Source organism: Chionomys nivalis, chromosome 7 (genome assembly GCF_950005125.1).
Source record: "Chionomys nivalis chromosome 7, mChiNiv1.1, whole genome shotgun sequence".
NCBI lineage: Eukaryota > Metazoa > Chordata > Mammalia > Rodentia > Cricetidae > Chionomys > Chionomys nivalis.
In genome coordinates this window covers 86871257-86883435 of record NC_080092.1, presented here as the reverse complement: position 1 = coordinate 86883435, position 12179 = coordinate 86871257, and the positions used below count along the sequence as shown (strand labels likewise).

The 12179-nt window shown below is 53.1% G+C and overlaps 1 protein-coding gene across 1 annotated transcript in view; it reads left to right on the top strand.

Annotated features, from left to right (window-relative positions):
• The window catches only part of Scn4a (sodium voltage-gated channel alpha subunit 4), a 30980-nt gene that overhangs the window by 15071 nt on the left and 3730 nt on the right, over positions 1-12179 (top strand). The window contains exons 14-22 of the mRNA XM_057774360.1: positions 3428-3904; positions 6031-6166; positions 6566-6720; positions 7550-7723; positions 8176-8298; positions 9726-10004; positions 10284-10337; positions 10526-10663; positions 11293-11397. Coding sequence (XP_057630343.1) covers positions 3428-3904; positions 6031-6166; positions 6566-6720; positions 7550-7723; positions 8176-8298; positions 9726-10004; positions 10284-10337; positions 10526-10663; positions 11293-11397 — 1641 coding nt within the window. The remainder of the gene's footprint in view (positions 1-3427; positions 3905-6030; positions 6167-6565; positions 6721-7549; positions 7724-8175; positions 8299-9725; positions 10005-10283; positions 10338-10525; positions 10664-11292; positions 11398-12179) is intronic.

Below are 12179 nucleotides of genomic sequence, written 5' to 3'. Positions count from 1 at the left end.
TCAGCTACTCAAGTATTGAGATTACAAGCATGCAAAAAAAAAAAATACTATTTGTGTGTGAAAGAGAGAAAAAGAGAGAGAGTAAGAGGGAAAGAAAAGAGAGAACAGGATCGCTTTTGGGAGGTTGGTTCTGTTTCCACAATGGAACCTGATAATTTACCTCAGGTCCTTAGGTTTCTGTGGCAAGTCCTTTTAGTTCTTTTATGCCCTGAGCTATCTCACTGACACATACCCAGCGATAATTTTAACCTCTTTCTTCTCGGTTTTCCTGTCTGGAAAACGAAGACGTGGGTGATGGTGATCATGAGGGTTACCTGGCGCAGGCTCACTGCTTAGCCTCTAAGTTCAGAGGTCAGAGGTTACAGGTGGGTAGTTTTAGGTTAGCAATTGTTATAATAAAATCAGTAACCACCTCCTCTTGGGGAAGGGGAGGTTCCAGTCATTAATGCCTTAAGCTGCTGGTAACCCTCCCCCACAGCCCGGGAGGGGCGCGGAGAGGGAATACAGTCTCCACACTGGAGGATGCCCAGAGATGCTCAGCTCTTGAGGTGCTGAGCTGGGACTAGAGCCTGGGTCTGTGACTCTGGTAACCATGGCACCAGTTAGGCTGGCAGCCATCATGGTACCCTTGATGCTGCTGGCAGCACTTGTTCAGCGTTTGCCCCGAGTCCTATGCTCAGTCTGTGTGTTCACTCAGTCCGCGTCAGCACCTGAGGACAGGCAGACTGATGTGTCTATTTCAGAGAGCAGGAAGCAAGGGCTCAGAGCGAACTAAGCCAAGTTTTCTGCCTCCAGAATCTACAGTCGTGGCATTGCGCTGCCTCTGTGTACTGCTTCACACGCGTGCGCGCACGCACACACACACACACACACACACACACACACACACACACACCCCGACTGACTCATCCAGTCCAGCTCTGTGACTCTCCCAGTTCACGCAGAGGGCTTGCAGCAGCCCAGGGAGACAGTGTGCTCATTTCCTTGGGCACAGTCCCCTCTGACCCCTCTCCCTCTCAGGCTTCAAAGAAGCAGGTGTCTGCCAGTGGGTACCAGGGCACCCTGCCAGCGTTCACGAGCTCTCATGCCCTCTGCATCCACAGTATCCACAGTACTTGATCACTTCCTCTGGGTTAGTGTGAAGAAGTGGGAGGGATGAGGACACGGGTACCTCACCCCAAAGAGCACCCTCTCCTGCCCCTCCCCCTTTGCCTGAGAAGGCTATTTCTGTCCCGGGCAGAAGCCGTGCGCAAACCCTGCTGACCCAGAGAGCAGCTAATTCCCATCTCAAATGTGTTTCTGGCAACTGGATGTCCCCTCCCCAAAGGGAGAAGAAAGACCAGTAAATGTGGGGGGGGGGCAATGGCAGGAAGCTGTGGGGTGTGGATAGTGACCCCAAGCACATTCCTCTGAAGGGGATTTTAATATAGTTTTTAAAGATCCCATATTAGCCTGGTAGTTAAGGCAAGGATGAGAAGACCTTGGAGGACACTGGTAGTGCCAGGCAGTGCGACACATGAAGAGAGTCAAGGACAGTAGATTCTCACACATAAGCTCCCTTATTCCCTCATGCCCAGGAGAGTAAGACCTTGGCTATGCCCTTGGCAGGCAGAAGCTATGACCTCCTACCCCAGACAGCTTCACCGTCATCTTGCTGCTTAAAGATGGGTGGGCTGGCGGGAGGAAGGACCGCCATATTGCAAGCCTCCCGGGATACAGGCCATCTGGTAGTATGAAGAAATGGTGCCCTCTGAGGTTGTATAATGACACTAGAAACCCGAGATCTAGTCCTGGCTATGCTGTCTTAGGACGAATCATTGCATCTTTCTGGGACTCAGTTTTCTTATTTACAAAATGCTGACCCAGCCTTGGAGTTGATCATTTAATCCCTATGCCTTGCACAATTATCTATCGCTACAAGTATGATAGCAGCCAGTCTGGGTACCTATTAAATCTTCTATCTGTATTTTTTTCTTTTTAGCAATCACAATGTGTTAGAATTACCTTCATTTTACAGATAAGGAAACTGAGGCAGCGGATAGCCTAATATACTGACGTGTAGAGTTGGGTAGCTTGGTGCCAAAATTTATCCCCTAGTTTCTATTGCCACCTATACCCATGGTATGGGATTTGCTTATACTAGGTTGTGGGCTCCCTGAGGTCACCTGGCAGGTATGTAGTCATTGTCCCCTGGAAAATAAAATGGAGGAAATGGATGGGTCGACCAGCAGCCTTTTAAGACCCAGTCAGCATTAGGATGGTGGTGGCGCATGCCTTTAGTCCCAGTGGTCAGAAGGCAAAGGCAGGCAGATCTCTGGGTTCAAGGCCAGCCTGGTCTACAGAGTGACTTCCAGGACAGCCAGGGCTACACAGAGAAACCCTGTCTGGTAAAGCAAACAAAACAATAACAAAAAAAGTGATTCCTAGAAGGCTCAGAAGCTTGGACTTGGCCTTTGTTCTTTATTTCCCAACAGTGAAAGCAGTGGACAGTAAGCTCCTTGTCACCCAGTGTACCTCCCTTGTCGCCCAGTGTACCTCCCTTGTCACCCAGTGTACCTCCCTTGTCACCCAGTGTACCTCCCTTGTCACCCAGCGTACCCCCTTGTCACCTAGCATACCTCCCTTGTCACCCAGCGTACCCCCTTGTCACCCAGCGTACCCTCCCTTGTCACCCAGTGTACTCCCCTTGTCACCCAGTGTACCCCCTTGTCACCCAGCGTACCTCCTTGTCACCCAGTGTACCTCCCTTGTCACCCAGCGTACCCCCTTGTCACCCAGTGTACCTCCCTTGTCACCCAGCATACCCCCTTGTCACCCAGCATAGCCCCCTTGTCACCCAGTGTACCTCCCCAACCCTGTCACTGTAAGAGTCTTGTCACCCCGTGCACCTCCCCAAACCTGTCACTGCTTTGGGCAGCAGGGTCCCACGACAGAGGGGAGCCTCAGTTCCTACATCTGTAAGGTGGGACTGACATTAGTAGCCCTCCCGCTGCCAATCATGAGCACCCCACCTGATAACATCCTTTTATATCTATTTATGCATTTATTTTTGAGACAACGTCTCTCTACACAGTCCAGGCTGTCCCGGGACTCACTATGTAGACCAGGCTGGCCTCAAACTCATAGAGATCTGCTGCCTCTGCCTCCTGAGGGCTGGGATTAAAGGTGTATACCACCACACCCCAGCTTGGCTTCATTTAATATTGTGTGAGCCAGGTGTGGATAAACATGCCCGTTGTTGTGCTACTCTGGAGACTGAGGGAGAAAGACTACTTGGGTTTAGTACCACCACACCTGGCAGATGGCATCTTTTTAAGGGCCCAACACGAGGCAGTTCTGCTGTACAGTTCTGAGGACCCCATGTGGGATGAAGGTGGTGTCCCCCAGACCCTGGCTGGCCTGAGACCCTCTGCCCCTTGGCTTTCAGGTTCTGAATCTGTTCCTGGCTCTCCTGCTGAGCTCCTTCAGCGCCGACAGCCTGGCAGCGTCCGATGAAGACGGCGAGATGAACAACCTGCAGATTGCCATCGGACGCATTAAGTGGGGCATCGGCTTTGCCAAAGCCTTCCTCCTGGGGCTGCTGCACGGCAAGATCCTGAGCCCCAAGGACATAATGCTCACCCTCGGTGAGCCCGGGGGTGCTGGGGAGATGGGGGAGAGTGCTCCTGAGGATGAGAAGAAGGAACCACCCCCAGAAGATGAGAACAAGGAACTGAAGGATAATCATATCCTGAACCATGTGGACCTGAGCGATGGCCCCCGCTCCAGCATCGAGCTGGACCACCTCAACTTTATCAACAACCCCTACCTCACCATCCAGGTGCCCATTGCCTCCGAGGAGTCCGACCTGGAGATGCCCACCGAGGAGGAGACTGACACGTTCTCGGAGCCTGAAGACATTAAGGTGAGGCCATCGAGGATCTGGCTGCAGGGGTCGGCAGTCAATAAGACCCAGCTTAAAATTTTTACTTAACTTTAAACAAGTCATAAAACCTTTCTGACCCTTAGTTTCTCCATCGGTGAAAGGTTCTTGGCTCACACCTAGTGAGCAATCTGTGACTCTTAGTTTAGGCATCAGGATTGCTACAATGAGCCAAGCCAAAGCTCTTCCTGGGCCCTTCCTGCCACCGGGTGGCATTCTTGGACAGATGCTCTCTGTGGCACTTCAGCTCCACCACTGGGGACCCAAGAGCTCTCTCTTTTTCTCCCTCCTTCTCTCTCTCTCTCTCTCTCTCTCTCTCTCTCTCTCTCTCTCTCTCTCTCTCTCTCTTCAGCTTTTTACCCTGGAACTTATTCTGTGGACCAGGTTGGCCTCAAACTCACAGAGATCCACCCCTGTCTCCCAAGTGATGGAATTAAAGGCATACACCACCATGCCTGGCTCCAACAGCTCTCTCTTAAATAGGCCCCCTGGGCTCAAAGGCCCTACCAAGTCTCTGCCCCAAGTAGGTTCAGATCTGATCTATAGCCCCAAGGACCCCTGCTGGCTGAAACTGGCACAGTCCCTTATGTTTACATAGAATTCCTCTGGGGCTGTTCCAGACTTCCTAGTGTAGGGCAGGGTACCAGGTCCAGGCCAGGGATCTAAGGACTGGAGCAAGAGACCCCAGTGGGAGTCTGGAGACAAGAACAAGGCAGAGCCTGATCCACTCAGCCCTGCTGGCCTAAGATAGCTTGCTCCTCCTGGCTCTCTCTTTGGGGGCTTAGGGGGTTACTGAGACACAGGTGGGGGTCACCCTCAGAGTCTAGGGGACCCTGTCAGAGCCTATTACCCTTCCTGCAGTCCTAGTAGGAAAAGGATGAAAACGTGATGGAAGGGACATTATCCACCCCACCCTTCAACCCTGGGCCTGGCAGGGGCATCTATAATGCCTCTTGACTCCTTATCCCAACCCCCAGTACACGCCAGTATGTGGCATGTTGACTTACTGGGGGCTTGAATGCCTGCTGTGCTATAAATACCCCAGGAAACATGGCACCAACCTCGACCTCGGTATGAGGAACTCGGTGGGGGAAGGGCAGGCTAGAGAGGGGCACCTCTGTGACTCTGGGAAGGCAAGAGGTCTGAGGAGCGAGCCGAGCTTCAAGGGTCATAATGGAAGCTAACATGCAAGGATGAGGCCAGCAGTTCCGTGAATGACCTGATTGGTCAAATGCTCCAAGCCTCAGTTTTCCTTTCTGTCAATTGGCAACAAGACCTGCCCACCCTTGGTTTTCTGGCTAGTTCACTGATACAGAGCTACAACATACACACACACACATACACACACACACACACACACACACACACACATACACAAGGAGCTGCCCAATTCATCTTTCTCTTTAGAGATTTCACCATAAAGAGTTTCTGTGAAGCATGGAGCCAGCCGAGAATCTGGCCTGGCCGCACTAGGAGGTTGAAGGAGGCCTAGCGAGGCCAGAGAGAGCTCCAGCCCCCACACCCTGCCCCCACGGTGATCAGATTCCCCTGGCGCCACACTGGAGTCTTGGCAGGGGAGAATTTTCCATCCCTTCTGGATCTCTCAGCCAAACAGACCCTGAGGGTGGAAAGGCTTGGACTCCGGGGGCGCTGTGTGCCTGCTCTCTGCAGCTGTGGCAGCCCAGATCTATCTTGGCTCTAGTTCTTACCCTTGGCCCTTTAAAAGCACCTCCAGGCCTCTCTTCTGCTGACCCCCTTCATATATCCGCATACCTCCTAGGACCTCACTGGCTGGGCCCCCATCAAGCAACCTTAGCCTATCCCCTATCCTCATGAAGGGGCCATGAGGACAGAACTGAGGACATCCTTGTCACTAGGGTGCTTTTGCAGTGCTAGATTTGCAAGGGCTGAGTAAATGAATGAATGGATGAATGAATGGATGGGTGGGTGGATGAATGAATGGATGGATGGATGAATTGATAGATGAATGAATGAAACCTGCTCCACTCTCCTCTCCTTTCCCTCTGGTCTCCCATACCACCCCACCTATTGGGAGAATAAGGGGCTCTCTTGGGATCCAGGAATCACGTGCCCTGTGGTCCCCACAGAAGCCACCACAGCCCCTCTACGATGGGAACTCCTCCGTCTGCAGCACGGCTGACTACAAGCCCCCTGAAGAGGACCGTGAGGAGCAGGCTGAGGAGAACCCTGAGGGGGAGCTGCCTGAGGAATGCTTCACTGAAGGTGAGGGCCATCGACAGACCCACCCCACACCCAGGCCAGAGGAGGGCAACAGTCTTGTTCAGCTTGCCTCACCTGGGAGCCAACACCCAAGCCCGAGAAGCGTTTCTACCAAGCGCCTAGGCTGGGCGACATGGGGGAAGCGCGGGGCAGCTGGCACCCTGAGCTTGCTCGTGAAGCATCTTCCCTTCCTGTGATCTTCCCCTCCTGTGTCCATCTTAGCAGCAGCGGACACATGGATGGCATGGGCTGCAGAAAGCGTACCTGAGCCCCCAGTGTGAGCCAGGTGGAGCCAGTTGTGGGGAGGGGTGGGGCCCTGGTCTCGGAGCAGCGTGACGGAGGATGGGAAGGTGCCTTCTGAAACACCCCGTGGCCCATGACATGCACCACTCTGCTTCCCAGCCTGCGTGCAACGCTGCCCCTGCCTCTATGTGGACATCTCCCAGGGCCGTGGGAAAATGTGGTGGACGCTGCGCCGGGCCTGCTTCAAGATTGTCGAGCACAACTGGTTTGAGACCTTCATTGTCTTCATGATCTTGCTCAGCAGTGGAGCCCTGGTAGGTACCCTCCCTGGGGACATGTGGGAGCAGAGGCAGGTGCCTTGCTCCCCAAGGATGGATGCACGCAAACAGGACACTTCCAAGGGGATCTAAAGGGGGACTTACCTATATTTTTGGGAGATGTTCTAGAAGACATTCTCTCTCTCTCTCTCTCTCTCTCTCTCTCTCTCTCGTGTGTATGTATGCATATTTGTATGTGTGTTTGTGTGCATGCATGTCGAGGCGGGAGGTAGATGGTAGGTGTCTTTCTCAGCTTTCTCCACTGTTTGCATTGCGGCAGGGTCTCCCACTGAACTCAGACCTCACTGTTTGAGCTAGGGTAGCTAGGCATCTTGTTGCAGGGATCTCCTGTCTCCGTCTCCTGAGAACTGGGATTGTAAGCAAGCTGCCACTTCCATCTTGCTTTGATAGGTTCTGGGAATCTGAATTCCAGCCCTTATGCCTACAGGACAACAGAGGCATCTCCCCAGCCCAGCATTAGTTTCTAAAGTAGAAGATAGGGTCCTTTGTTTTGTAGACTATCCTCTCAGCCAGTGGGGAGGTATGTGGATGGTGGGCCCTGGGAATTTGGAGTTAAAGGTATACAAAGCTGATTTATCACTGTGGACCCCCTAACAGATGGCTGCGAAATAAAACTCCTTCCCTACCGGGAAGTTTGCCCCTCCCAGGGACAGGCTAGGGGCTAGAAAATTCCCAGGGGTATCCCAATCTTCCTCCCAATCTACCTACCCCTGGGAGCCAGTGGCAGCAGGCAGGATGGGAGATTAGAGCTTGCTGCCCCCAGCTTCTGAGCCCTGGCCTTTGTGGGTTACACTGGTGTCAACAGGCCTTCGAAGACATATACATTGAGCAAAGGCGAGTCATCCGGACTATCCTGGAATACGCTGACAAGGTCTTCACCTACATCTTCATCCTGGAGATGCTGCTCAAGTGGGTGGCCTACGGTTTCAAGGTGTATTTCACCAACGCCTGGTGTTGGCTCGATTTCCTCATCGTGGATGTGAGTTGCCCGGGTCTGGTTATAGTGCCAGATACAAAGGCCTTTAGGGAACCCAGGCTCTGGGAGGTAACCTCTCCAAATTCACAGAGAGTCAGGCCCCCAGGTCAGCACTGCTTCCTATAGACTGGACTCTTGCTTCCCGGATGCTATAACCCAGGCCCGGGGCCTTATGGTCTCTGCTAGTGTAGAGGCAGGGTTTTCATATGTTCTTTGATAGGCATACGGGACCATGGGAAATGGATACTATCTTTCCCATTTCCTGTCATAGGTGGCATCATTAAGGGGGGCCCAGGCTCTAGGGGTGCAAGAGGCCACAAGGCTACCCTTTCCGTGAGGCAGGATTATCTACCAGGGATAGGATCTAAAGCAGACAAACAGAAATTTGTGTTTCCCTCTCCCAGGGTGGAGGAAAGCCAGGGCCCCTGCACCTTCTGAACACACACTTCCCACAGGTCTCCATTATCAGCCTGGTGGCCAACTGGCTGGGCTACTCTGAGCTGGGGCCCATCAAATCCCTGCGCACACTGCGGGCCTTGCGTCCCCTGAGGGCGCTCTCTCGATTTGAGGGCATGAGGGTGAGTATGGGGAACGCTGAGGAGGGCTCAGGGCATGGGAGAAGCCACCCACAGGGCAAGGTTACAAGGTACATAGTAATATGTCAGTCACCCAGGGTCAGGCAAAAGGCTCAAATGTTGATGGCTGGAGTGTAGGGCTGTCACCCATCTCCAAGGAAACCCCATTCTCACCCCCAAGCGCTAGAAGACAGTTAACTTATCCCTGCCACCACTAGAGGGCAGCAGAGGCTGCCGCCGTGGCCTGGAAGGCGTGAGGCAAGAGGAAGGAAGGTAGGCCTGTGGGTTTATGGGTCTCTCCACCTCAGACTGGGGGGGCCCAGGGTCCTGTAACAGGAACACGTGAGCAAGTCCTTCTGCTTCAGCTCTGAGCCTGTCCGCTCCTGAGCATGGAGCCATGCCTTGGGCTTCAGAGACGATCCCCAAAGACCTGTGAGAACAGAAGTGACAGGTGAACACAGAGTCTGGGCAAGATCAGCAGGACTTCCGTCAGAGATCTGCTGGGAATAAGACTCATTCCAGAGAAGCAGCAAGCTTAGCCTAAGTGCTCTGACCTCAGATGCTGGCCCAAGGCTGGGCCCCCAATCGTGGTGCTGGGGACCTCTGTCCACTGAAGAAATAACCCGCTCATGGCCGACTGAGTGGCTGAAGAAACAGAGCATCCCCAACTCCTGCCACCAGCTCTGTATAGAGACCATGAGATAACTCGTATTAAAGGGGAACTGATCAGGCTAGGGTGTGGCTGGTTGGCAGAGTGGTCACCCAGCATGCACACAACCCTGGGGACAATCCCCTGAATTTCATACATTAGGTGTGGTGGCACACACTCCTAATCCCAGCACTCAGGAGGTGGTAGTAGGAACAACAGCTCAAGGGTCTCCTCAGCTACACAAGTTCAAGTCCAGCCTAGGGTACAGGAGACCCTATCTCAAAAACATTTTAAAAGGGGTGGGGGTGGCAACAGGAGGAACGGTTCTCAGATTCAGCCAAGACTGAAACAGTTTGATAAGTCTGTATGGCCAAGACTGGTAAGGGACAGGGAGTTGACCCTGATTCCATTGCTCTGAAGGCCTTGGTGGCTTCTTTTTTTGTGCCCTTTCTGTGTCTTTCACTGATGCAGTGAGCCAAGCCAGGTCATGTGGGCTGAATTTCCTATGGGGGCTAAGAAGGCAGTGTTTGTCTCCTGCCTTGTGACCCGTGACCTGGCAGCTTCCAGAGAAGACTGGCACCCCCACTCTGCCTTGATGGCTTCAGCCAAGCAGAGAGTCCCTCTAGAGGAGCAGGTCTCTAACTCCTCCCCCAACCCTTTACCCCTATACCCAAATCCCCTAGCAGACTCCTCTCCCACTAGGACTGGCTAAGATGCTCTGCCTGGTCTCCCGACTGGGAGGGGCTCTAGCAATGACCCCTACCACCACCCTGGTCCCTAGGTGGTGGTGAACGCCCTCCTGGGAGCCATCCCCTCCATCATGAACGTCCTCCTCGTCTGCCTCATCTTCTGGCTTATCTTCAGCATCATGGGGGTCAACTTGTTCGCTGGCAAGTTCTACTACTGCGTCAACACCACCACCTCCGAGAGGTTCGATATCTCTGTGGTCAACAATAAGTCCGAGTGTGAAAGCCTCATGCACACGGGCCAGGTCCGATGGATGAACGTTAAGGTCAACTATGACAACGTGGGTCTGGGCTATCTGTCCCTCCTTCAGGTGGTGAGTGGCACCTATGGAGCCTTCTCAGAACTGGGTAGATGTGCTTAGCTGTCCCTCATCATATCAGAACCCATTATTGTTCGTAGTTAGAGGCGGCCAGCTCCTTTTGAAATGCCAAGGGACCCGGAGGTCGTGTTTATCCCTCTCTAGTCTGTTTGATGCTGCCCACTGGGGTCCTGGCAGGTGATCTTTAGAGAGGGCTTGGTTGGGGAAGGGAGGGAGATATGAATGGTGGTGTATAGGAGAGCCCCTCCCTCATGACCTGCCATGATCTCTCAGGCCACTTTCAAGGGTTGGATGGATATCATGTATGCGGCTGTGGACTCCCGGGAGGTGAGTTGGGTCCCCGGGTTGATGAAGAGTGCTGACAGTGGTCCATTCTGCCATCCTCGCTCTCACCCCACCACCTCCACTGACCACCTTAGCTCATTGGTAGCCCAGGAGCCTGGGGAGGAGGGGAGTCCTGTTGACTGTACTTTGGGGAACAAAGAGAAACTGCACGCGTGTCCCTCGCCCTGCAGAAGGAGGAGCAGCCAGACTATGAGGTGAACATCTACATGTACCTTTACTTTGTCATCTTCATCATCTTTGGCTCCTTCTTCACACTCAACCTCTTCATCGGGGTCATCATTGACAACTTCAACCAACAGAAGAAGAAGATGAGTATCTGGCCCTCTCCAGAGGGACCCCGCCCCACCCTGTCTTCTTATTCTTTCCTGAACAGCCCTGAGCAGTCACTGACCTGAATGCCCAGGGCAGCGAGCATGGATCTAAATCCCACTAGGGGACTGAGCCATGGCTTGGCCCCTTGAGCTTCGTTTTCCTAATATATAAAATGAGGTGGATGTAGAGCCAGACATGGTGACACACACCTGGAATGTCAGCACTAAGTGATCTGAGACAGTAAGTTTGCGAGTTGTAGGCTAGCCTGGGCTACATAGTGTATTTGAGGCGATCCTGTGCTATAGAGACCCTGTCTCAACAACAATAAATAAGATTAACTAGATGCAAGCTAAGGACTCATTGCTGAGGCAGTGGTGGAACTTAGCTTGAAGCTGGGAAACTGGCCTGAAACCCTCCCGTTCCTCCGTCTTCTGCTCATCCACCCTTCTCTAGATACAGTTTCCCCCTTCCCCACCCCTCCACCTCTGCCACCCCCAGAGCTTCTGGCTTCTCACCAGACACTTCTTAAGGGGTAAAGTCCACCTTCAAGGTAGTGCCTGAGGTAGGGGGTCCTGGGAGCAGGGAAAGGGACCCTCCCAGTCTTACTGTCTCTGTCCTACTATACTTTGGAGGGAAAGACATCTTCATGACAGAGGAGCAGAAGAAGTACTACAATGCCATGAAGAAGCTGGGCTCCAAGAAGCCCCAGAAGCCCATCCCCCGCCCTCAGGTACCAGGCTCTGGGCCCCTTCTTACAATGCCACAAAGGCTCTGTGCGCCAAAACAGTGGATGTCTCTAGGCTCCTGTTATAGGTTACCCTTCATCTAGTGCCCCACAGCTTCCCAGTGTCCACCCACTTTCTCAAGTGAGGCCTCTGGCCTGGGAGACAGGGGCCCCAGGAAGGAGCAGGAGGTGGATGTCACACTGATGGAGGAGGGTCATCTGTCTATGTGTTACTTTCATTGGTTAATAAAGAAAACTGCCTTGGCCCTTTGATAGGACAGAAAATTAGGTAGGCGGAGTAGACAGAACTGAATGCTGGGAAGAAGACAATGAGGCAGATGCTATAGTTCTCCTCTCCAAGATGGATGGAGGTTAAGATCTTCCTGGTAAGCTACCACCTTGTGGTGCTACACACATTAATAGAAATGGGTTAATCAAGATGTGAGAGTTAGCCAGTAAGAGGCTAGAGCTAATGGGCCAGATAGTGTTTAAAAGAATACAGTTTCCATGTAATTATTTGGGGTAAAGCTAGCTGGTGGCCCGGAGCCCTCCTGGGTGGCGGGAAGCTGCCCCACAGCTCCATCTACATCACACAGCCCAGCAAGCAATGACTGAAGAAGAGGAGTAGAGATGACTGAGGAGCTTTAGGGAGGAAGGGTCCTAAGGTGGGGGCTGATGAGCACAGACACCCGACACACAGAGAATGATGTGTCCCTAGGCCCTTCTCTCCTGCGGTACACATCATTACTACACTCTACACCTGCTCCCTGCCCCTCCTCCTCCCCAGG